General features: G+C 43.0%; 1 protein-coding gene across 1 annotated transcript in view; it reads right to left on the minus strand.

Annotated features, from left to right (window-relative positions):
* Positions 1-27,102, minus strand: part of LOC121610741 (A disintegrin and metalloproteinase with thrombospondin motifs 16) — a 50,690-nt gene that overhangs the window by 7,120 nt on the left and 16,468 nt on the right. Inside the window, exons 5-18 of the mRNA XM_041942994.1 lie at positions 26,247-26,455; positions 23,587-23,670; positions 22,592-22,751; positions 20,863-20,968; positions 20,261-20,398; positions 16,822-16,975; positions 13,745-13,840; positions 10,790-10,938; positions 9,102-9,274; positions 8,873-9,003; positions 8,403-8,526; positions 7,936-8,180; positions 7,642-7,777; positions 5,961-6,087 (exon numbers count right to left, since the gene is read on the minus strand). Of these exons, the coding sequence (XP_041798928.1) occupies positions 5,961-6,087; positions 7,642-7,777; positions 7,936-8,180; positions 8,403-8,526; positions 8,873-9,003; positions 9,102-9,274; positions 10,790-10,938; positions 13,745-13,840; positions 16,822-16,975; positions 20,261-20,398; positions 20,863-20,968; positions 22,592-22,751; positions 23,587-23,670; positions 26,247-26,455 (2,032 nt within the window). The remainder of the gene's footprint in view (positions 1-5,960; positions 6,088-7,641; positions 7,778-7,935; positions 8,181-8,402; positions 8,527-8,872; positions 9,004-9,101; positions 9,275-10,789; positions 10,939-13,744; positions 13,841-16,821; positions 16,976-20,260; positions 20,399-20,862; positions 20,969-22,591; positions 22,752-23,586; positions 23,671-26,246; positions 26,456-27,102) is intronic.

The raw sequence follows: 27,102 nt of genomic DNA on the forward strand, positions 1-27,102 counted from the left end.
TGGCTTTAACTGCAGTGATTGACGATGAGTCTTTCTAACCTGAGACTTGATAGTCTTCCTCTTGTTTTGCAGTTGTTCTCAAATTAATCAGATGATTCACAGACCTTTTTCATAGCAGACAATTTGATGTGTCGTAGCAGGGGGTCAGTCAGGTGGAACTAATAGTATTAATGATGACTCTGTTGGCCATGAATGCATTGCAGCAATTAAAAATATTTCTTGCCCAAAGGTCTCTTTTGATGTTTTTGCTTTTGAAAAAGCATGAAAACATGCAAAGAAAAGATTTGTTTTGGCATTTTTACTCTTATTTCGTTACCTGTTAACACTTATGTAACAACTAAACTATCTCCATGACAACTGAGCAACTCCATCTGCTGAGGAGGCCACAAGATGGGGTTGAAAGCCTCAGAAACAAGTAAGTTGGACCTTGTATTGACATTTTTTAACCAATCTGCATGTGCAACAGACCACATTCACAAATCTTGACCCTGTGACCACAGATCTTATATATTTACATAAAGCAACACTTCATCAGTGGCGAAGCTCCCTATTCGTTAAATGTTTTCTTTATTGACGTTGGCAACAGTAACTACAGCCCTATGGTGAATAATGTAGACTGCAGGGGGAGCACAATGGTGGCCATCCTAACATAACATTTTCAGCCTGTCCGGGAATAATCTGTAAAGCTGGCAGCGGTGCACCGTGATCAGCAGCACCAACATAAGAGTGAAAACAAAGCAGAAAAGACTACATGATATACTGAGTAGCACATTACTGCACATGATGACACAATGAACCACAAACATGCCTTTATAACTTCAAACGTCTGACCTAACAAAGCTCCAGAGGACACAGCTTTCTTTTTTGACGACTTTATACATATATATTTTCTGTCAACGCGGTCACTAGTTTATGTCAGTGAAAAGCAGACAGCTCTGTGGTCATCATGCAGGATTTTCCTAGGATACCTGTTCCAAAACGGAGACATACACAAAGGGAGCTAGAAGGAAATATTAAGGCACTTCTAGGCACAGGAAAGTCCCCTCCAGAGCAGCTGTTGGTTACTATAAAACATGAGATAAATGGTAATGTAAGTGGAATGCCATGATTTCAGTTCTGATTACATAATATTGGTGCCCTGTATAATACTGTATCCCTGAGAAAATCTGTGTGAACTGCAGGTTGATGAGGCACAGGTTAAGAGAGAAGTGACTTCATAAGCAAGAGGAGTGATTTAAAAGAAAACGATCCAGATTAAAAAAGAGGGAGAAAGAGGTTGAATATGAAGATACTTCTGGAAATGTGTGCATGAGTGTTACTTTAACACATTTTGATGCAGTTTTAGCATTTGGACTGCAGTGTTCATTGGGTGGAGTGGAGACACTTAAAATTGTTTCTTGGGAGTCTTGATGAGAGGGTGTGAGAGTTTGGGTGGGAGTGAGCTTCACAGAAATCAGACACCACCGCTGCTCCTTTCCCACCCTGCCATGTCTTCTTACTTCCTCTCTCTCTCTCTCTCTCTCTCTCTCTCTCTCTCTGTGTGTGTGTGTGTGTGTGTGTGTGTGGGTCAGCTCTTGCCAACAAGATGGCAACAACAACAGCTTCACACACCATGACTGTGTGTATCTGTATGTTATTCTATGTACACTTTATATGCATATGAGCACAAGCTAAAACCAGACCAAACCTGCACCACAGAACCTCGAACACCAGAGACACTCAGAGCTGCATTTAGCAGACACTCTAACAGAAAGTGAGTCATAGCATTAGAGGCACTGATGTCCAGGAACAAAGATGCAAAAACAGGCCTGTCTCTGCCATGGCCTCCTAATACTGAGAAATAACGAGAGCTCTAAACATACTTTAATTGGCTTGGCTTGGCCACAGCATAACAAAACAGTTTTTACATGCAGGGGACAAAGTCACATTTGGACATTCAACAACAGAATTTTTCTGGACACCCCTGTGCAACAGTGACCAAGATGAGGTCAGTGTCTCAGCTAAACCCCTCTCTGCTCATAAATCAAGGCACGACTTGTCAGCAGTGTCCACTTCATTTGCAAGAATTTGGCTGATATTTCAGACCATTGCTAAGAGTGTACATGGGAATACTCAGAATAGAGGCACAGAGGAATTGACGCCTCAACAGCAGCTGTCAAAAAGTCTCCAGATAAATGCTCTTGTTATTTCTTGGGAGACAGGCATCTACTATACTGTGACCGTCCTGCTTTATCTGTGCAGCGGTACTCCTGGTAGAGGCTCCAAGTGTTGCATGTACTCTGCAGACAGGAAGCTTTTGAGGTTTACTATTTGTTACTGTTGCATTTAACGGTGCAGTTATGAACTTCCTCCATTTGGTTTGCAGTTAAGGTTCACAGTCTCTATAAAAGAATACCAGAAACACGGGTGGTGTTGCATGGATGCCCATAGGTTGTACTATGTCTCGTGCTTGGCTAATAATTGCAAACAGTGAGCTCGTGCAAGCACAGAGGAGGTTACTGAACAAGCAGTTACCAGAGGTAACATGTTATACAAAGTGGATGCTGCTATTTGGGGATGCACGACAGCAATCCTGGCCAAACTCATTATCCTTAATAATGTTACGTCTGCCAAATACGGTTAGTCCTCGTCCTTGTCATGCAAAAAGTGAAACATACCACTACAAGCAGTCAAGCATAAATCTGTGTCATGCTTGTCCAAGCATATAGCGTCAGATAAGCAGCCAAACAGGGGTTATGTGAGAATGAAACAGTCTGACGCTTTTGTCCTCCAAAGTAGCTCTACACTGAAACACAAGAACAACACTGTTTTTATCCATGTCTTCCACATGGATCATGAGTTGGTGAGGATGATGAGTTCTTCCCCTGTAACTTGCTGCTCACGCTGCCTCCTGTGCAGACACTCTGCTAGCCTCTCTATTAGCACTGGTGGTCCTGGGAAAAGAAACTTTACGCATCTTCTCTGCCTCCTGTATTGGTAAGCCTCTCTTACAGGACCTACTTAGGCTCAAGAGATCGGGTCTGCGTGACATCTTAAATTACTACTCCAACTACACATGCAGAAAATGCACTTGGGAAGTAATACCTCTGCAACAGCTGTTGTAGGAATGACACACTGGATCTCTATGAACAGATTTGATTGGTATTTAGAGGCTCTGTGGCCAGCAACCTGCTGTAAATGCTATACAACATACCCTAAAAACCAATAATTCATCTCTTTTATAACATTGTGTAAATATTTTTAAGTGTTTTATGGCTTTAACAAAATCTCAAGTTCCCCCCCTCATTAAAACCAGCGTTATCCCAAGAGTGTCTTTCACTGATTTGTCTTCTGGCCATGGTTTTACCCTTCGTGACACTGTCCAGAGCTGCACAGACAAGGGAGGGACGTTTCCCCTGTGTGTGTCTTTAGGTGTGTGTGTGCGTTCGTACATGTCCTGCCTGTCAACGGGAGCACCACTCCCGATGATGTCCGCAGCCCTGGACCACGATGACTGATCTTTGATCCTCGGCCCTTAGCCCCGAGTGTCAGGGGTATAGACAGGGACCAAACCAACTGAGCTGAGCCAAGATCCCACAGAACCACACCCTGAAACCACAGAACCATAAGTGGGTCTCGCTCCCACTTTCTTTCTCTCTGCTATCGTCATACACCGTAGAAAATTTGTTCGTGCCACTCTAAGTGACAGCAGGGACAATATTCAACTTTGAGAAAAGCCCTCTTGGCAGCAGCGACCTGGAAATGAACTTCAGTGCATGATGACATTTCCTACTTTGGTTCCCAACTGCAAATTAACCTTGAGCTTGTCTCTGGTGCACATGGGAAAATAAGTTGTGAGGATCAGCAGGGTTTGGATGAACCACTATGCCCCATCAATTAAGATGGCAGTGCATTTTGCATACTGCAGTGTTTCTTAATCTACGCATTCAAAAGTGATGTCTCTGGTGCGCCTCGCTAGGACTGAAGACCTGGGGTTTTGTTCTGAGCACGGGTCCCGTAGTGATGCTACATGTGAAAAAGGTTACAAGTCCTTGGCCTGCTGTATTAAACAAACACAGAAGCTAACCACTTCTGACAGTCGTTGAGGTATCATGCAGAACTGGATGAAGACACGAACAGAGTATCCAGTGGAACTCCCTTTCTTCCCCGTGTCTCACACTCATTCTTCGGCCAAAATGCACATTATTTTTCATTACACGCGAGGAAAATGTCATCATCGTTGAACAGGTGCTTCACTGGGCTGGGAAAGGGTGGAGAATACAGTTGGTGCCGCCTGACACCCTTCATCGGCTTTATTATGAGGAGATAGTGTGGGAAGTTCGGAAGAGCTGACTCAACCAATAAACAGCTCTTTTCGACAGTGCATGTCAAGAAATCACAGAACAGATGTGTAGGTGTTGTAGACCAGTAACACATGGCAGTCCGGAGGAGGAGTGAAGGAGGAGGAAGGTGAAAAGGACAGAAGGTAGGAAGACAGAAGACTAAGCCCCAAATGGTGAATTAGGTTGAGCGATACAGAAAGAAAAGACACAGAGAAAAGATTTTAAGTTGCTGTCCACAAGATAACCCCTAGCATGGTGAGCATCAATAACTGCACCAACCTATTTGACTGGTGGGTCATAAAGCAGTGTTGCCAGATTGGGTGGTTATTTTGCCCAGTTGAATGGTTTTGCATTGCATTGTGTGGGGTAAAAAAGGCCTGGGTGGCTGGTTTTCTCTGAGTTGGGCTGGGTTTTTATTTAAGGTGGAGGCCAGATGTGGACAATGATTAACAGAGTATCGTATATAGTTTTATAGTTTCACTTGAATTGTTGTTGTATCATTATGTCATAGTGAAAAATTGTGATGAACAGCACTTTTGCGATTGTCTATGAATTTGTTCTAATTTTTTATTACAGATGATATTAGGGTGTTTTGGGTTTTTTCATCGATTTGGGTGGATCTTGAGCAATTATTAGGCTGGAAATCATCAAACCAATCTGGGAACGCTGCCCTAAAGCTGCCTCCTCACGTTCCAAACATGAACATGCGAGCGCAGAATGTTGAGCTGTTACAGCCAACAATGTTTTTGGCTGTCATATAGCCTACAGTACAGTATGAAGGCCTTCCACAGTACATCAATTGAACGACTGAATAATTGACATGCCCTGAAATCTAGACGTCCAGAAGAGCCAAATATTCTGTTTTTTTTCTATCCAACAGTACGAATCAGGAAAATATGAGGAAACGTCTGCACCATTCAAATAGCATTTTTTTAATGATGTCCAGACTGAGAGCCAGTTCAAACAGAGTGAAGATATATTGATGAGGTCATTCAAATATGTTTGAAGCCACAGATTATCATTGCCATTACTGAGGCTTGAGCTGAATGAGTTGTGATCTCTAAACTCTAATCTTAACAACAGCAGTCTGTAGTCACACTAATGACTCTGTGAGGCTGTACTTTGGCACAGCAGCCCTTGAAGCATGTTGGCATGCTCACAATGACAATGCTGACATACTGGTGTGAAGCAGGTATAATGTTTACCATGTTCAACAACTTAGTTTAGAGCGTTAGCACGCTAGCATTTGCTGATTAGCACTAAACACTAACTACAGCTGTGGCTGATGGGAATGCCTAGTCATACAAAGATAGTGGACAAATTGAAAGTTTGACCTGGTGATTGTGCTGAATGAGAAGTTAAGGGATGACGATGATTAAGGGGTGATGATAAAATACACTACACTTTATCTTCTGGGGGTGATCAATGTCTGCACCAGATTTTGTGGAAATCCATCCAAGAGTTGTTGAGACATTTCACTAAAGATCATGTTGCAAGCATGTCGAAAAACAGAACCAATCACAACAGAGAAACATTAATTCCATGACAAAATGCAGTTACTGAGGACATGCATGACTAACCATCACTGCTTTGACGAGCAAACACGACAGTGACACGTGACAGAGCAGAGGGTCTGACCTGGCAGGGCACGGCTGGGTGTTGCAGGGCATCAGTCCAGTAGCTGGTCTTGATCTGGGATTGCAGTAGGATGTGTTCACTTGCACTCTCAAGTCTTTGTAGCACGCTGACTTGGTGTTCATCTGGCCTGTACGGGTTATACATCATTTCATACATCAATAGGTTCAAGTACATCATTATTAAAGGAGAACATCATTTTCATTTTGAGTTACACTCTAGTAAAACCAGTAAAACCAAATTGCAGGCTCATATTTACAGCTTAATTAATAGTATGACAAGCTGCTTGTCAGTATGCTATCAGTGGATTGCACATAATGTAAATGCAATATATGAATATGTGAAACCTGTTTAGCAATGTCTAAGCAGCATGATATTTTTGCACACTGGCACTCAAATGCCTTCTACATAGTAAAATGTATGCTGATGGATTTTAAACATCCGTGCCTTTTCACCATACTTCCTTCTGCATATGTGATGTCTCTGTAAAATATAAATACTTCAACATTTTTCTAACTTTCTTTGTTAAAGTTCAGAATCATGACTTTTGTGCTCTTGAGTTCTGGCACCAGTCTGGATCTGACAGTGTTGTTCGATTCATGTGAAACTTGAATCCCAGCTTTACAGGTCCCAGGCTTGGTATTTGGCCTTAGGCATGGTCAATCTGCACATCTCAACTCATGCAGGTCAGTTAGTCAGTCACACTCTTTAATAAAGCTAATGACCCCCAACCCATCACGGCCTACAATCAGGACACAAAGAGGTGGAGGTGGTTAGGGTGGGCCGCAGCAGACCAAGGTGGGGAACTTTAACCTGCAGTGTCAGTCAATAGAAACTCTACACTGGGGGCTTTGTTCACACTCATGAAGTCAAGCAAATGCACACACACACACACACACACACACACACACACAAATACACCCATTCCCATCATACAAGCACTTACAAAGGGAAATGTAGGTATGAGTACACACGAGGACTCAAACATGCACTCTCATGCACACATATATAGTATAACTTTGTCCACTGACCTCCAGCATCAAATCTCTGAACTAGGGTCTGCCCAGGCCTTGTGTGTGTGTGTGTGTGTGTGTGTGTGTGTGTGTGCACGCTACTTTAATGCTAGGCCTCCAGTGGGACAAAGGCCACTGGTTGAAGGCATGCATGTGTATGCTTGCTTGCTTTAGTGTATCTGTTTGTATGTGTGTGTGTGTGTGTGTGTGTGTGTGTGTGTGTGTGTGTGTGTGTGCATGTAATAGCAGGTCTCCAATGGAACAAGAGGAGGTCCCACCAGTCCAAAAGAAGAGCTTCTAATGTCCCCTCAGTAATGATGGGAACGTTCCCCTCTCCATTTAACCTGCAGCTAAAAGCCTTATTATAGATCAGAGAGGTCAGACTGAGCTTTAGATGCTGGCCCAGACTGAAGATCTGAAGGTGATCTGTCCTTTTTCATCAACCCAATAGACTTTGAAGTCATCTTAAAATTCAATTTGTGTAAAATATAAAGTTCGTTTTTTACAAACACAAGAACAACTTACTGCACAACACATTTGATGTGACGTGGAAGATGAAAAGGACCATGCTACACTTTGAACACATCCATCATGGCAGTTTGGAAAAACACATGTTGACTCGAGTGCAATAAGATATGATATATATTTTCATCACGCATGTCCACACTCACCTCCGGCACAAGTTGCTGAGCATTGGGAGCGTATGATGGCCCATGCATAATTGTGTTTGACGTGATTTCTTTTCTCATCAGCTTTCTTCAGGGTGTACTCCCAACGTACACCTGGATTCCAGCCCTGCAACAATATCTACAGGAGAAAGAATGTGGGAATCGCGATGAGATGAAGGACAACAGAAAGTACCACGAATACATGCAGGTAAGTAATCCAGTGAGTCACAGAGGAATGAAAGAAAAAAAAGAAAACAAACCGAATACACTCATACTCTCTGTCCTCTGATCCCTTACCTCTATGACCAATGTCTCATTGGTGGGGCCAGTTGATATGAGGCTCTCTGGTCTGTTGTAGGGTCTCTTGTACTCAAAAATGGCTCCAGCGATGGGGTGTCTGCCTGGCCAGTCCACTGTCCAGTGTCCATTCAGGTAGTAGCGTCTCTGGGTGTCCCTGACAGCCAGGCAGGAGCTGGACGTATTCAGTTCCATCACACGGATACTCCGAGCCCCTGCTGGGATGGTCACCACCCCATAGTACTCTGAGGACGAGTGGACAACTTTAAACAAGCGCCAAAAGCTGCAGAAATATCCCAATCATAACTCAGAATGAGACACAATTTTAATAATATGAACTAAGCTGCACACGTTTATAACTGCGTGTGAGCTGTAAACATTCAGTTCACAGGATGACAAGACAAATCTTCTAAAATGTCCCAAATAACATCTGCCAAAACCAGTGAACTGAGCTAAAGCTGACTTACGGTTAGTATAATGCTGCTTGGTGTACTGTCCTTTGTAGATCTTGCAGGTGGAGTTGTCTCCTTTACACACCCCGCAAGCATCAGGCACAGCTGTGGAGCCCAAAACACGGTCACAGCCCACTCTCTGCGGGAGAAAAACGTCATTGCCTTTGACCAAAAAGTAGATGACATCCATAAAATGCAATATTTCATCGGACTGTTGAAAAGCACACTCATTTATCCCTTTTGTGGCGACAGGTCATCATTTCCTTTTTCGTGACATTTAAAATAGTTGTGAAACAGCACAACAAGGGCGTCTATTGATGCTCTCTTCTGCTAAATCCATCCTCAGAATTTATAGCTCAACTTCAAACAGTTCGCACATGAAATCATCTCCAAAAAATCGGCCAATGTAAGTCCAAATCATCTTTGAAATCATGCTTCAATCACACCATGTCACTGTCTCACTGTTTGACCTTTCACAGTATTACCTCACATAGTCCGTCAATGCAGACATTAGAACTGTCCTGCGAGCAGAGTGTCCCATCCTTAACTTTGCTGGCCAGGGCAAAGAAGAAATCATAGCCTTCAGCGAAGCAGTACAGCTTACATACATCCTGATCTGGGAGGACAGAAAATAACCACAAATATTTAGTACATGTCATGGCGAGCCGGTGAAAGCCTCCCCTCAGACCTTCTCTAATGGAACAATAGTCTTACCATCCACTCTGGTGTACGGCCTCCAGGTGTAGTACCATCCTCTGAACTGTTTGCTGTTGAACTCCGAACACTGCTGTGCTCGGAAGTCAATAGCGTTCGGGGGACAGTCGTCAGTGTTGCAGAGTTTGTAGGACCTGGAGGAGCCCTCACAGAACTTCCCTCCGTATGCAGGTCTGCAGAGAAAGATTGACAATACGTAATCAAAACAAAGCCTATTCGGTATTTCACTACGAGTTTTTTCTTCTTTGTGTCCTGATTTTTCTCTTATGTGTGTGCTTGAAAACCAGATCAGTTCCAGAGGAATGCCTGTCACTGTATTAGTCAGGCTTGCACATGAAGCGATTGGTCCGTCTTGCCTGTCTGTCTATGTCTTGCTCAACATATCAGTAGCCTTGGTCTGAACAAAAGGAACTGTTGCGCTTGATTGTCACCCCTCAATGCGTGTTGTTATCAAGATCCAAGCAACATTTGAGCATCATTTTTGGCTGTGTTCCATTCTCCTTAATTGCCTGGTTGCCTGTGTTATTCATTGGTTATGATGCTTCAGTGAACTATTCACATTGGTTGATAGCGAGTCAAACCAATCGTTGTCTTACTGCTCTGTGATGAGCGATCATACTTGACACCTTCACAGTTCTAATAAAATGCATTTTGCAGGTAAACCTAGAAAATGTGCAATGCATCCATATTTGAAGCTAATAAGAGACTTTGACTGGGGGCCACAACTGGAAGAAGGAAAAAAAGACTGAAAGGCCGACTGAACAGGTGTGAGTGTAACACTAACACCTACAGGTAATACAAGACTGCAATTTATTAGCATGAAATTCTGAGCAAGAAAAACACCTTTGTTGCATTTGATCTGACTGAGTGAAAGTGTGTTAAATTACAAATAACACTGAATTTCATTGTAATTCTTTCTACTGGCATGACTGATATGTGAGTATGCTTGCCTGTATGTGTCTGTGTGAGTGTGCCTTTGTGAAGGTCTCTCCAATCACAGCTGTATATCCTCGGGCTATGTTCCTTAAAATCCCTCCTACAGGACAATTACACCTTCTATCAGCCCTCCAATCAGATTGTCACTTATCTCTCTCTCGCTCTCAGATTCTCTCCTTTCATATCTCTGCATTTCATCTTTCCCTTTTTAAATCCCTTCTCTGTGATCTCTCTGAACCCCCCTTTCCCTCCCCGCTCCTCTCTCTCCTCTTGCCTGTCTTTGTCTTCCTTACCCAACCACCGCCATCTTTCCTCCTCCTCCCTCGGTCTCTGTCTAATTTAGCCCGCCACTTGTCAGGATGTTGGCATGGCACGATAAAGAGGAGGCCCTGGCATTTTGGGATAGGGGCCCCCTTACTGACTGCAAATAATTCTGAGTGACTGATGAGGAGGCGACTAAGTGAACAGATAAGTGATGAAGCGACAGACCCATGTGAGTGATCTTCACTATTTTAATCATGCGTCTTGATATACTCTTGGCCTTGGGTCAAGCAAACACAAGCAGTGCAGACGAGTGCCATACCAAAGCATGGTCACTTGATAATTATTGGGAAAAACCTCTGTATTGCAGTTAATATTTTTGATGTGAGTCAAATAGGCAACAAAATAAACAGCCTGTGCTATTTGAGCTCTTTGACTCTTCCTCTAAAACTGGTTGCTGATATTTACGTTTTTGTGCTGCTCTCATCTACCTGGGGTTGTTGCACTGCCTCTCTCGATAGGTGACTCCGCTCTCACAGCTCCGCGAGCATGCAGACCAGGGCGACCACTCCGACCACTGGCCATGCTGGGGCCTCGGGCCCTCGTCGCCCTGTTTCACACACTGGCCCCTGCGACACCACTGGAGAAAGAGCCAGAGAGGAATCATGAGTGGGAGAGAGGGAGGAAGGGGATGGGAGGCACACACAAGCAAAAAGCAAAGCGTCATAAAAGTGTCAAAAACACACAGGCTTCCCACTGGACCATGCCCTTTATCTTCTTTATGATGACTGTCTAGGAAACCACAGAAGAGGTCTGTAAGATACAGCTTTCAGGCTTAACTGCGTTCAAAAAGGTTGTGGTCTGGTCCTGGTTACATGCTCACAATCTATCAGTGAAACTCCAGTTGTGCTGCTTTTTGGACAGTCTCTACCTTGAGCTGTCATCAGCTATAATTAACAGAGCTAAAACAAACACAACTCAAATGTGGAAAAACTTTCTCATACTTGACAAGGATATTCTCCTACAGTGAAATAATACATTTACCATTGTTTTGCACTTACTTGCATTTCACGCTGCCCTATACCGTATTTAACCAATTTCTTCTTTAAAAAGTAACACATTTAACTGCAACAACATGAAACAGGTTGAAGAAATGGACAAAACAACTAGCCAGTATCTGCCAAGGCACTAAGATACATTTCTTTCCAGCGCAAATCAACTATAAAGGTGGGGTATCTTGCTTATTAGTGTTCGTATGTGGTGTCTACCAAATGCTTGTAAGAAGTGAACTGGAACAGGCAGATTTTTATTATGTAATTTTAGTAGTGGAGTATGCAGAGAGCCAGGTACGCACATGAAGTCACCGGCTGCTCCTTTTTACCCCACAGAGAGGAGCTTAATTGGGGTAGATACCACCACCCCTCTGCACAGAGCTCCTCCTGAACAAGTGGCTTTCCACCCAAGAACATTATCAAATGTGTTCCATGAGGCAACAAGGCAAGACAGAGGAGGAATATTACACTTAATGGCTAGTTATGTGAATGCAGTTTGACTGGAGAGTGGACTGCATGAGATGATGGATATGCTCCAGGACACACATGCCTCACACTCCTGAATCAAGTTATTGACTGTATGTGCTTCAAAAAAGGCTGACTCATGAACCAACCAACCAATCACGTGTTCCGAAATGAGCAGCACCTCACTCAAAGTCCCTGAATGTAATGTGAGAATACTTTGCGAAATCTAGACTCACTTAAAGCAACATTATGTCACAAGCTGTTTCCTGGCACAGGATTGAACTGGATTTGCTCATGTCAAGATGACATCAGTCACAATATCCTAAACTCCTGGTGATGTCAAGGACCGCTGCAAGCGTGCACACTGTGTACACACAACCCACTCATGCATTAATATTGATGGGAGGGGGCATATATTCATATGTTCTTGGTCTCACTGTGTGTTCATGCCTGTACACGAGCACACACACACACACGAACACACACACACACACACAGCCCTCCAGCTAATCTCGTGGTCCTTGACTAAGAACTAGAACAGCTGATTTCCCCTCAGTTTCCCCCTGCGGCCGAGTGCCATGGATTCCTAAGTGAGCCTGTCATTGTTTGTGTTCAGTTAATTGTCCCATAGAGGGAGAGGGCGGGATTAAACCATCAAGTTCAATATATTGAGAAGCAAATGTCAATGAGGGGCTGTCAGGGGAGTGAGGGTAAGAGAGAGCGAGCCTTGGGGGAGAATCATCTTGAAAGAAGTAAGGGAAGAAACAAAGAATAAATAAAGAGCACAGATTGCTTTCTGGCCCCAACCCCAAAGGCATGTTTTTGCCATGTCAGCAGCAAACCAATTCCAGCTACTCCCAGAGGTAAAATAAAGGAGGGAGAGTGTGGTACCTCTATCACAAAGAGAGATTTTATTATTACACTGCACTCAAATGAACCCAAATCTAAAACACAATGATGTCAATCCAAACTCTCCACTCGCAAGTTAATTTATTGGTCTGCACTGGGACACATTGGTGTGTAAAAAGATGTCGTTAAAAGTCCAGTGTCACTCAGTTCAGGGCCTTTTGTCTTTAAATTGCAAAACTGAGTGGGAGGATCAGCACTATATGACAATAAAACACTCAATAAATGTTACTTTTATAATAGTATCTCCATAAATGTAGCCCATCACCTTATAAAATACTATCACCCTTTGTCCAGTGCAATTTACTCTCTCTGAGGTCTATGGTATCCCTTGGAGGAGGAATCTATGCATGCGTCTGTGTGTGAGACATCTCTTTACAAGCTCTGCCCCCTTTATACTAAATGTCACACAGTTGATAACACTAAGCAGCACACTGACAAAAGGGAAAATCCACTTCGAAATTGAAGTCACTCATGTCGTTGGTCTGAGTGGAATATGAGAGCTGTCAGCTCCAGTGTTCTTCTGTTGGAGGCCATATTGTCACCAAAACTGCAGAAGCATCTTTGGTGCCTTTCATTTGTGGATTTATTTGGTAAGATGTTGCCATGGAGCGTTGTACTCACAACAGTCAAGTTAAAAAAAAAAACCCAGAACACATGCTGTCCTCATTTTGACAAAACAACTCAAGTTTTCTCAAAGGCGTGAAAACATTTTTGCTCCTTCGGCTAAAAAAGGAACAAAGATCATCTTAGTGATGGTGTGATTAAAGGGTAACTCTACCCCCTGAATGGATGCTGCTTTTTTATTTATTTATACAATTAGCAATACGTATCTAGCTCCATATCCATGCTACCTGTTGCAAATGTCCTTGAATTTGCCTCAAAGGTGATGGATCAAAAAGTTCAATACAAGCGAATGGGTTTCCATGCCAGTCATGTGATGCCATTCTGAGGTGACTGTGACTCCTCTGTTCCTCACACACACTCACATACACACACACACTAAACCACGTGTTAAGTCACCATATCTGGGCCGCAGGCAGAGCCTTCAGCCGCTGGCATGAACTTAGTCTCACACTTCCTCCCGACGCGGTGGCACCACAGAGCCTTGCAGATATCCTGGAACAACACGGGAGAGAGGCAAAGAGTAAGTTACATGGCAATGCTAATATGTTTTCATGCTCCAAATGTCAGAATTGGGATGATCAGCGTTCCTCTCACAACAGCTGTAAATAAAGCAAGCAATGGGAAGGACGATAAATTATGATAACATTGTTAGTTAGCCACTAGAGAGCTATTAAAACATGTTGATGGAAACATGCTGAAACAGAGATTGTCTGAATAATGATCTCCTGGCGAGCTATCATCGTGCAGCAACCTTGTAGTATCTCCAAAATATTTATGCTTCAGTAGCTAGGATAGCAACATTTCAGGAAAAAAAAGAAGAATAATACATGCAACTCGGTCCAACGGTTGGAAGGCATTATCCCACAGGCTACGCAATGCGTTATGATAATAAAAACACACGCCCATTGTTTCTGCAGCAGAACGACAGAAGAATGAAAGGATTTTCGTGCAAGTTCTGTACATCTTCCGGTCAGAAAAGTGAAACACATGCAGGATATAAACATTAACATACAGAAATAACGCAATGTAATTACATGCATTAAAAGGGCACAATTGCCTTACTAAATTTGAACATGATGTCATGGCTGTGTTTCTCAGAAGTGGTCTGAAAGATTCGGATGGGAGTGCCGGGTGGTTTCCCTGCTCACATTGCCTGAGAAACACGGCCTGCTACTTTTTAACATGTCCACTCTATTACTATCTGAATGACTATATCAGATTTTGACAACTCAGTGCAGATGCTGACAGGCACCTCGGCCTTCAGCTCGTTGCTGCCAAGAGCCACTATGGAATTCATCCCAAGGCCTATTTGTCCAGCTGTTTTGCTTGCTCAGGCCTTTTGCAGCAGTAAAAATGGCACAAGGAGAGAGAGGGAGACAGAGGAAAAAGAGTACATAAGTGAGTGATGGAAGGAAAAGACGCAGAGAGATGATGGACAGAGTGAGACAGACTGAGTTAAAGAGAGAAAAATGGAAAAACACCCATACATATTATTTAGCTTTCTTCTAGGGTAGCCCAGCTCTATCTAACCACACGCACGACGGAGAGTATCATTTTTCTCCTCCAGCGGCACCTTATCTTGACAAAGCCTGCCAAAAAGTTCCATGAAATATGAATTCATTACACGATGAACTGCTCCGCCGAGGCCGATTCTTGTAGTGTTTTTTTATGAGTAACAAGTGTCTGGAAAGACAGTGAGCATGATGGCTGCTTGGGGATTTTTCGGGCCCTGTGCACCTTGCTGCTACCAGGTGCATGAGCAAAGACAGGGCAAGACCAAAAGCAAAACCAGCAGGGAGCAATTCTCAAACATCTTATAGCTGAAATAATGCATGGATGTTTCCATGTTTAGATGAGGCTAAAGAGGATACCATGTGCTGATATCGCAGGTTTAAATCCAGCTAATAATCTCTGTGGCTTTCTGAAGCCTCTTTCCCAACTCTGCTTTTCCATCACAGTCTTCAACAAAGCTGGAGAGCAATCTTGCGGAAGAGGAAGACACTTGCTGGCAGACTACCAGTCATGTCCCGTACTCCAATTGATTCAGCAGGATATTTTAACCATAATTCTCTGACTGTATTAAGACACATTAACTCTCCATCCCATGCTTTTTAACAGTGAGAACTAATATTGTCTGCGACATTAACGGTGCATAAGAACTTTACAGCGTGTGCATATTCAGTGGTTACAAGGTCACGAGTGGCATCATTCAGAAAAAGTTGGGCAGTGTGTCCCCTTCAGGTGCTACAGGAACAAGGGCCAAAGCATTGTAAAAACACATCAATGAACTGCATAAGAAAGTGGAGTCCACTTGATTGTAATCAGTGGCGGCTCAAATGCCCAAGAGCATTGTACACAGCAGAGGAAATGTATGTCGTGGTCTGAATTTCACTTTAGGGCCACTGTACAATGTGCGTCAGTTACTCAAAATGAAAAAGAAAAACAACTATGGGCTCTTATCAACTGTCCAACACCCATCTCCATCATCCAACTTAATTTGAGTATAAATGAAAATGTATGTTAGAAAATAACCACAATAAACATAACCATTAAACATCCATTTGGACCCAGGACCCCTCTACATATACAGCATGAAGATTAGGTAAAATTGTGTTTATATGAATCTTTCCATGCAACCATCCACAAGATATACCCTCTAATCCCAGTTGCTAATCTCACTTTGACTATGTGATTTTGCCGTCCTTAGTAGCAGAGTGCAATATACTTTATATTATTTTATACATGTGAGAGGTCTTTGCCCTCAAAAGAACCTAATGCTGCAGTCTCAAGAAAAGCAAATATCTGTCCATTGACTCCTTCCTTCGGAGGGGCAGGTGCTTCTTCAGGTGAGGTTCAGGTGGGGTAGCATATGTTGACCCAGGAAGATCTCTAACACACATGCAAGCACACCAACAAAAACACCTGCACTGCATCATTAAGCATTGAAGTAATTCAAACCCTATCTGGACCCTGGCAGGGTATCTCAAACAGTAACATCAGCAGTAATGAGACAATGGGAGAGCAACAAGAAGAGATTCCCATTGGCAACACTCCAGTGTATATTTAGTCATCCATCCCAGTGAGTATTTTATGGGCAGCATTATAACTCTCACTGTTTGCTTTGTGTGTGTGTGTGTGTGTGTGTGCGTGTGTGTGAGAAAGAGAGCGTTCAGTACGCGTGCACGAGTGTGTGTATGCACATGAGGGCATGCAACCGTAATCAGTTTCTCTCTTCCTTCCTTTTCCCTTTATTCTTCCTTTTTTCCTCTACCTCATTGCCCCCATCCCGCTCTTGGTTTCTTTCTCTGTTTTTCCTAAGATACAATTGCCACCAGATTGTTTTAAACTAATTAAGGACTTGTTTGAGTGGGTGTGCTGAGAAAACCCCTGAGAGAATTATAGCATGGCATGGGATTTTTAACTCGCTTTTAAATCTGCATGGGATGGCATAATCGAGTCAAAATCAGTTTTACCTTCTTGAAGTCGAGGGTGCAGAGTTTGGCCTTCTCCCCGAATTGCCATTTACACTGCGTGTCTGCATCGTACAGCTCGCCAGGCAGCTTCTCGGGGTACTGATACTCCTTGACTGCCCTGGGTTCATCTGATAAGCACAGAGCCTGGGCAGAACTGGGGGACAGGAGAATGACAGGAGAAGTTATAGAAAAGTAGGTAACAAAAAGGAGCGATAAGGAGAACACAAAAGAGGGAGAAGAGCAGCGAGGACAGGAAAAGAAAGCAGAGAGTGTAACGGGAAGCAGAATTAATCATTAAACTTTAAACAACTTTGGTGATATACAACATGCATGTAGACATAAACAGTCAACCAGACATGTGATTCATTGGCATGCTTCAGAAATGTAAGGTAGCTGGTGCAGAAGGCTCCATGCTGTGCACACAGAGAGCATCAGTCCTCAATGTTCCATTGTTTCCCACTTTGGAGAGTACCGTAAAGTGTTGCCATGGAGACATAACACGTTGCCAAACTCAAACCCTGAGAGTAATGGTTTTAATGCATCAGACACTCAATTATGACGGACATAAAAAATGCTTGCCCATATCGGCCATATACTAACACCAGTGGGGGTTTCCAATGTTAACTGATATCACTGGTTACTATACAGAGATGTTTTACAGCTTATGCACTGCAGTCAGGGGAATATAATACAAAAACATGGCGGAAAGAGCATGAAAAGGAAAAGTATGCTGGAAGGGTTCAATGTGCTAGTGAGTGGTCCTGATCGCTTTAGCAGAGTTTGTGTGTGTATGTGTGTGTGTGTGTGTGTGTGTGTGTGTGTGTGTGTGTGAAAGAGAGAGAGAGAGAGAGAGAGATCTTCTATTGCTTTATGGGTCCTACGTGTCTGCAGAGAACAATGGCTGTTCCGTAAGTGCAATATTCTCATATTCTACATTATTCACATCATCACGTTTCTGAAAAATACATTACATTTACATCGTACACGCATCAGCAGGCACACATGTGAGGCTGTGGGCAGGCACACAGGAAGTCACTCATGCATAAAATTACAAGATCGATGTAGCTAATTTTGCATCAGATACTCCGTAGAGCAGCTTTTTGTCTTAACTGATGCCACGGCAAGAGGCTTAGGACAAAATGCATCCCCCAAACTGAAGATGTAACCACTGTTCATCATGAGATTATCATCAGATGGGGATAAAATAAGTAATAAATGAATAAAAGAAAGAACAGCACCCATTATTTTCTATGATTCCCTGCAGCTCTTCTGACTCATCTCTTCCTGACAAAAGCTGTTGAGCATGTCGTATTCACCCTGGTTTGATACGATTACAAGACTAGCAAGAGGAACAGTGGTCACAGGTGGACTCTCACCTGAAAAGACACCTACTGCACCAGAATATCTGCTCGGCATCACTGAAACTACAGCTTCTAAAGAGATCATTGATTGGAGTTAACACCTCTGACAAAAGAGCTTTACCAAAATGCTGTATAAAGCAACAGTTTGACGTTTGGGAAATACAATCACGCACTTTCTTGCTGAGAATCAGACATGAAAAGATCGATACCACTCTCAGGTCTACAGTGAACATGCAGCTGGAGCAGGGAGCCGGTTAGCAGCCAGCTAGCCTGGCTCAGTCCACAGGTAACCTATCAACACCTCTAAAGCTCACTAATTAACACATTATATCTTGCTTCTGTACAAATCCATACCAAAACTGAAGTGCAAAAACAACATTTTGTCATTTTATGGTGGGGCCAGAGTAATTCTTGGCCTTAACCAGTAACTTCCTGGCTGCTAGCCAGCCAACTTTCCACTTCATTTTTTCAGGCTAACTGCTTTCCCCCTATTTTTTAGTCTTTATGCTGAGCAAAGCTAACCTGCCGCTGCTCCAGCCACACACTTATCGTACTGACTTTGGGCTAAATTGTTTCACCTGACACCCAGACACTTCCCAAAATGTGTCCTCTGTGCCTCGTCTGACTCTGGGAAAAGAAATATGACCTCAGGAGAATCTTTCAACTTTCATGTATCACTGACTTTTTGAGTGGTTTCACCAGTGCTTATACAAACAAAAACAACTTCAAGTGGCTTTTAAGGGAATTTTGCTTCCCCTGCCATCAAAGTCCATCCATTTAGGGCATGACAATGAGATCAGATGAAGCATCGGACTATACATACAGCGCTGGCACAGCTCTCTGTCATAGCTGCCTGAAGAGAGCGAGCGTGATGTAAACTCTGCTGGCCGACACAACACTCCCCTCTAGAGCAGACGTGGGCAGAGACGTTTAGGAGGCTCAGTTAACTCACTGAGACACATTTAGCCAAAAACATTTAAACATCATAACATTGTGTTGATTGCAATTAGGACAACGTACAGCTTTTCAGCGTTTTTGTCATTCAGTGATTATGCAGGAAGACGACCCCTGGTTCTTTCGGTGGTGCAGAGATCCCCTCCACGTGGCCTCAGCGGGGTGATGGGAGTTTAATATAAGGCTGACAGGCCTAACAAGGGTGAGGTCACCCCAGCTCTAATAACCCAGCGAGGAAATACACTGTCTGTCTCCACCACTCTGCGAGGGGAGACCTAACAGTTCACTTCACACGCTGGTAAATTTAGTGGAGGGTAGTGGCTCTGGGTTATCTTGTTTCAAGCGCACACATGCACAGACGCATAGTAACACAGCCAGACACACGGACGCTATGTCTGTGATGCTTGTTTTCTTCGCTTGGATGAGCAGGCTGCATGCATGAAAATGCAGTTACTGCGCAAACATGCACAAATGTCTCCCTCGCACACATTCACTCACATGTACCTACGTAATACATACAGTATGCAGCCTGTAAAGCAACAGCAGCACCACATATCACTTAACTTAGTTGCTAACTTAGTCAGCTATGTATTTCAGCCTCGCTCACACACACATGCAGTAGGCCTGTTTGCCCTTGATTTTGCAAAATAAGGCAAGCCCAGTAATAGTTATAACACAAGAGCAGTTTTTCACTTGGCACTAGCTGGATCAGAGCAGCATTTGTAACTGATATATCTGCTGCTGACATGTTTTTTCTACAACACATGTTCATCTATCAGTAACACATGTTGAAATATATAAACACAATGCATGCTAAAAGTGGCTATTGCCAGGGGACTCTCGCTTTAATAATTCTGTTTATAAACTGATACAGTGCTTTATGTCTTTGTTGCATGAGCACATAACAAAAGCTGGCGCGAGGATTTGCTCATTACTCAGCAATAAGGCCATATGGCTGCGATGCAGTTCTTCTTTTCTGAAAAGTCAATATGACTCTTCAAACAGTGATGCCCATAAATGTCATTCATACAAAAATAAGTGGTTCTTAAATCAGTTCTTTTTTTTTTTTTTGCTTTGTTCAGCACAACACAAACAGAGCAATAACAGAAAATATGGCTGCTTACTTGAGGAAGCGGCTGAGGTACTGGCGGCTGCAGGCAGACCAGGAGAAGATACCATTGTGCCCAGCCAATGTGGGAGACATGATGTTACCCTCTGACTTCTTACAAACGTTCCCTTCACCGTCATGGACCATTCCAAAACTGAAGAATGAGGCAAAGGCAACATTTAAATGTGTTTGTAGCAAGGGTGCACAAGCAGAAAGCACAGCACTGCACGACTGTGAGTACCTAAAGGGTCAAGACTCATCAGCTTGTGTCTTTTGCACATGGAGATTAAAAAAAAGGCTTGAAAACATCTTTTGCTGTTCACGCTTAAATAATACAAATGTGCAATGGAAGAATGGCACATTTGTTATTCTACTGGATGATATTTTGCAACAGATTCTTCTAGATGCATCTCTTTTTTATTAGCGCATTTTATGCATTTAATGGGTAGCTGAAAGTTCAGTGACAGAAAACGAGGAGCGATGGGGAATGAAATGCACCGAAGGTCCTGGCAAGACACGATAAGGGACGTCGTAAATCTGCCACCAGAAATACTTTTCAGCCCTTTTTTGTTGTTGTTTTGGTCACAATGTGATTATGAGAGGGATGGAAACCCTTACTTGTGGCCGGATTCATGGGCGATGGTGAACGCCAGACCCAGGCCTGTGTCCTCGTTAATGGTACAGCTCCGGTACTTGCTGCACATCCCACTAATTGGAGCAAAACCTGCAAAACCAGCAATACAGTTTTTACATCACAGTTCAATTATTACATCAGTTGTCATTCCACCATAAACTGCAATTAATTGATTGCAATAACAATTGTCACACTGTGTTTCCTCATTCTTCAAATCAGGCATCTTAACTTTGCAATAAATTATCAGTACAAAACCTAGAGGATTCTGGAAGCAGACAACTCGCCCTAGTCTGACTAGTTGTGGACTGCATGCATAAGAAATATCAAACACAGCATAACTGGGTTAAACCCCCTCCATATGTTAAAATATGGGATTCTGTGGGAACATTCCTCGGTCCCCCTGCTACCTTTCACTGCACTTTAAACCATTCTTTCTCTGTCTTGGCTTCTTTCTCATAGCTCTTTTTCTCTATGAAACTCCCTTTTACTATTACAGACACACACACACACACACACACACACACACACACACACATACACACACACACACACTCACACAGGACCCCTGGCACTGAATCAAAAAGGATAATACCCACGGGGGCTTCCCTTAATGTTTTTGTCTCAGTGTCTCAGGGAGAATTCAGCCTTGTGTTTTGTTATTTTACTGCTCTAAGTCATCCATAGAGTGCAAAACCCCTAAAGTAGCATTCTCATGTGCATAACTAATATGAATAATGATATTAACCATAAGGCAGATTGACTGTGAGAACATGCATTTAGTTCCTTTTTTGTGTCAGCAAAGAGGTAGATCATTGATATTGTGCACTGGTTTTGAAATATGGAGGAAAACAGCGAGGGAGAGGGCTGTAACAGTGATTTAGTGTGTTATATACTGACTGGTAGCACTAATGGTCATTTTGCCTTGCACCTTTGGGAATTAGTCAGAACTAACTCACACAGGGACACACACAGACCTTTGAACTGGGCTTTCATAGCAACGATTAGGGCTAATGCTAGCCTCAACGCTTTGAAGTCAAAACTTAAGTCTGGGGTTTGAAGCTGGTGTGTGTTTGTTCGTACATGTGTGTGTCTGAGTGTGTGTCACTCTGTGTTTCTCTGGGACACACAACCGAAGTTTTTTCTCACAGTGCGGAAGAGAACAATGTGTTGGCATGGTCATTACCACAAACAGGCTGTTGTTAGTTTGTTAGATGGTGTGCACTCACGATGAGTGTGTGTGTGTGTGTGTGTGTGAGTGTGTGTGTGTGTGAGTGTGTGTGTGTGTGTTTAAAGTAGCTGTGCTTGGTTTGTACTTTTGTACTCTCTTCTTCTGGAGCTGTGTCTGCAATACGGTGTGTTATTGTCTATAAACTTACATTACATCTGCCCTCCTGATGGTGCTTTTTTATGCTCACTACTTTAATGATTCTTCTTTTTATTTGCTGCTAACTATGTTTCCATACTACTATATACAGTGTGTGATACTGTGGGGTTGAAAAGATCTAAAAGCTGTGTGTGTGACCCCCACACCGTGTGACGGAGGACCATGTGACACGTTCCCAGAGAAAGACAGACAGTCAGAGAGAATTCCATTTTTCTACCGAGGGACAGATGGCATTTCTGTGACTCTGTTAAAGTGAGTTAGTGTCACAAAAATTAAACTTCCAGGCATTTTGTAACTGCGGAATCTACATCTTAATGTTGCAGGTGTACCAAGAGTGTCACAGGGCTCATTCTTCCAAGAGCAGATGTCAAGTCCTGTCAGGAGGATGGCGTGATCGTGGTGTCGGCCCTCTCTGCCTCCCAGAGTCGACTGCCAGTGGCAGAAGCTGTTGAGTGTGTGGTCTGCATGGTGGTTGATCACCAAGCCGTCCTGTGAGATAAGGCCGACAAAAGGAAGCAGAATGAGAGATAATATTGTCTGCATGGAGGGAAGCTGTGGGCACAAAGTTTTATGGATTCAAAGGAGAGAACTGTCACTCAAATTAAATGGCACTCCTTCTGCTTGGAGGAATATCCGTAAAACCACCTCATCACGTCATACAAAGAGGAAAGGCAGCTCTATCAGCCTACATGTTTTGCTGGTATTGAGATCATTGCCTGGTCTTTACAAGCAATTAGCAAGCTCTTTAAACATATGCTATGTTAGAGGCAGCATGAGGACGTGAGCGGGGACGCTGATAAAATAAGTGTTGCCACTAAGAAGACAAACAGACATTTTTGCCATTTTTAGCATTCCTCCTGCTGATAATTGCCTCTTAAGGAAGACTGAAATCTATTAACCTCACAGGTGGATGGAAACCAGAATCCGTTCTCCTCGACCTGCTTGACTCTTTTCCTCTATCAGTACCCCACCTGTTTCTCTTCCCCTCTCTCTCTTTTTCTCTTGTACTCAAGCTGTACTTCCATCTCCTGCGCTCTACGAGAATTTCCCTCTTAAATCTGGCAAAGATCCAAGGAAATGTACACCCTGTAATTAACCACTGTCCTTAGTAGTTAGGACGACCCCGGGAAAATCTCGGAGAGACCTGAGAAATCTGGACCTTCAGGCATAGAAACAAATAAACAAACAAATGATCTGAAGCTCCATGCCGTTTACAGCCCCACCATCCCATTTTAAAACGCAGCCATCAATCAGAGTGTTTGCTGCTTGAGAGGCAGGACTTTTTGCACGTAAGAGGGTTTTAACCTGACAGTGAGATGCTCACCTGCTCTTCATCCAAAAGCACGAGGCCCACGATCACTATGTTGATGTTCCCGCCTATCGTGCCGTCTTTGAAGAGACTGGAGACCTAGAGGGCACACAAAGAAAGGTTGCCACACATCGCTAAACCTACTGTTTGCAGAATTCTACAATCAGCTTATAACGACAAGGTTCCCACCTAGTTATCCAGGTAATATCTTCTCCAATGCAACTTTGACAAGAGTTAAATGTTTTATTTGTTCTTTAACGTCTCAAACAATACACATATACCAACTATACATTGAAAGAGTTGAGTTAGTGGTCCCTGTAATTGGCCCTCCTGTCCCTGCTGGCTATGACAAAATCACTTCTTTTATTGCTTTGGATGGCTTGATTAGGTCAATAAAGTAACTTTTGAAGTATTTTTCTGTCTTTGGACGTGCAGAATCATTCATTAAAAAAATACTGAAATTCAGTGAAATTCTATTCAGTTTTATTTATAGAGCACTAAATCAGAAGTTGTCTCAGGACACTTTCCATACAGAGCAGGTCAGGACCCTCCTCTTAATCTACGGAGACCCATGACTCAGCACTTGGCGACAGTGGCGAGAAAAAACCTCCTGCAGAACCAGGCTCTGGTAATTATTATGATTCTGGTAACAGCATAAAGTACTTCTTCAAAAAGCATGTGGGCTGATAAAAGTTTCGTCTCAACTGAATAAACATGTTGCTTTGTGTTTCAAAAAGCTCCCAATTACTCCCTTATAATCTTACAGGTAATCACTGTTTCCTCATCAAATGTCTTCCTTCATTTGATCTGAAGATCATCAATACTACAAACAATTTCCATCCCTCTGTGTCTGCTGGATGAATATTAATAGAAATGTGAAAGCATGAGATGACGATTATGTGGATACTTTCATCTATAAGTCAAGCTTACTAGCGCTACATTAAGTCTTGGTGTTAATAGCTACACTTGTGATGCATACATCCTTGCGCCAGGTAAACACATACAACAGACAGGTCTGTGTCAAATGTCTGAGACAACTCACCTTAACATTCCTGTAGAAATAACACACGAACCCCATTTTATGGTATCGCTGAGGTATGACAGCCACAACCGCTGTTTCCAATTCAGCGTCTTGTACTTGCAGGGATATCTGACCATCAATCAAAACAGTTTGGGCTTTGAAAGTGGACTCCTGATCTTATGCTGTTGTTCGCTCTCTCTTCTTGGGCCCTGTGAATACCTCAGGTGCCACTCACTAAGCCTTTCCGCCCCCCTTCAGGAAGACTCTCATTGGTTCCTTATGTTCTCGATGTTTGGTCCTTCCTCTGCACTGACTCATGAGCAGACACATGGCTGTGGTTTGTTGCCGAATTCGAGCAAAATTCTGAGGTCAGCGAGGCGATCAAAACCACTTACTTAAACCAAGATCTCCTGGAACACCGCTGTTTGACAGAGTTTCAGATTTGCACCATTCAACAGATAGAGTGAATCACCGTGTTTTCACTGCCTCATAAAGAAACAATCACCAGTTTCCATAGAACCTCGGTGTTGTGTGGTACATAATGTGCAGTGTGTTTTTTAAAATCAGCAATTACGAAACGAAAAATCTTCTAGTCTAGAACATAAATGTACGCAAATCTTGGAACGGCAATCGCTTTTAATTTTCAACAAATATTAAATAACCAAAGCCCATGAGAGCTGGCAGGTGGGGCAGGGGGGTGGCGGGTTTCCTATGAAACCCCATACTGTATTTAGGCGGGCTGTGACTGCTCCAGCTTGGTTTCTACTAAAGAGGACTATGTTTTCAAAATAGACAGATTATCTTTGGATTTGTCAGTCAGTCATTAAGTAGCAAAACGAGCATGACGGAATTTGCTTGCAGATCAGCTGAGAGGGATGGGCGGGGGGGGGGGGCACTGTGATCTCACCCAGATATCACTTTCATGTTTTCAGATGTGCTCTGTCTGCTACGTTAGAATGGAACACAGGGGGGTCAAATCACTATTCCTGCTCATGTTCGCCCTTTACACGCTGTGTAAAGACACAACATATAAGAACAATTTTGAAATCTGGCTAAGGTTTGGCAAATGTATAACATGCCAAAAGCTTTTTATGAAAAGATGATTTTTTATGTTAATGCAAGATTTGCTTTTCTTGCATGAAGCTGAAAGACATGGTGTAGTTGGTGGAGTTGGAGCAAGCAGCTCTGTGGGCAAAGTGGTGCTTTGAGGTAAATGCTAACATAAGCATGCTATCAAGCTGATGTTTAGCATGTATAATGCTAATAATAAAATCCTCAGCGTGGCACTCAAGGAAAACTCAGGGATCACTAAAGTCACTTAAATAAGTGATCAGGGATGAATTTCTACAAAATTTGGTGACAGTCCATCTAGAAAAGGCTGAAATGAACACCACAGGGTAAGTGAGAACTCTGACCTCCTGGTGGCGCTAGAAACAAAGCCAAGGGAACACCAAAGTTAGTGGGATTGATTATCTGGGGATCAATTTCATGGCAATCCATGAACTAGCTGTTGAGACCGTCAGACTGACATTACCCTCTTGTCCAACTAAAAAGCTGGTTTACACCAACGGTAAAACATCACACCTCCAATAAAATCTACAAACCTTTATAACCTTTTAGCTCCTGTGATATCTAACACGGCAATCTCCCTCACCATATTAAGCACCGTGAGAACATATGTGGTAATGTTCTCGTGGCCGTGGTTGTCCATCATCTTCTTGTCCACCACCACCAGCATCTCCACGTTGAGATTCTGGTTGCCTTGGTTCTTCAGGAGCACGGCCCTCTTGTTCCTGGTGATGACCTTGGTGATGTACTCATCCGGGAGGATAAAGACATCCTCTTCTGGAGGTTTGGGCATGTCTGGATGAAGCGGGATCGAGGGGAAAGGGAGTGAAAATTCAATGTCTGTTTTGAAAAATTAAAAAAAGATGTGATGACCACAGAACAAACTGAATGAAACTCCATGCAGCACACTGGGGCTGCAGAGTCAACATGATTAGGAGCAAACTGTTGTACAGTATTGTGGGTTGTAAGTGATTTATGAAAGAAAAGGCAATATAATAGCAATTTAATCGCAGCTATGAGGTCCATTACAAATATACAACCCTTCATTCCCACAGCTGATTATACACACACAATTATTTGAAATTAACCAATAGCCACTTTCCTTTACCTGCGACTGTTAACCAGAGATTCTGGCAAGTAGCTGACAACCATTCTGGATGATGAACTATACTCTTCCTTTCATGACCTGATGTCATACATAAACTGCAAACTGAGCTTTTTCTTGGCAGTCTCAGTGTTATGCTACCATTAAGTAAAGTGTGAAACCGCAGTATATGGTTGTACATTAGCAGCAGCCACAGCAAGCCAAACCTTTCCTATATGCAACAGTTGCTTTACATGCTAAAAGAAAATCTGACATTTTGCTGCCAGAGTAGTCATCAAAGAGATCTCTGAGCAATTTTCTATACTGTAGTCACAACACACTGTTAGATAATGATGGG

The sequence above is a fragment of the Chelmon rostratus genome, chromosome 8 (assembly GCF_017976325.1).
Source record: "Chelmon rostratus isolate fCheRos1 chromosome 8, fCheRos1.pri, whole genome shotgun sequence".
In the NCBI taxonomy this organism is placed as follows: domain Eukaryota; kingdom Metazoa; phylum Chordata; class Actinopteri; order Chaetodontiformes; family Chaetodontidae; genus Chelmon; species Chelmon rostratus.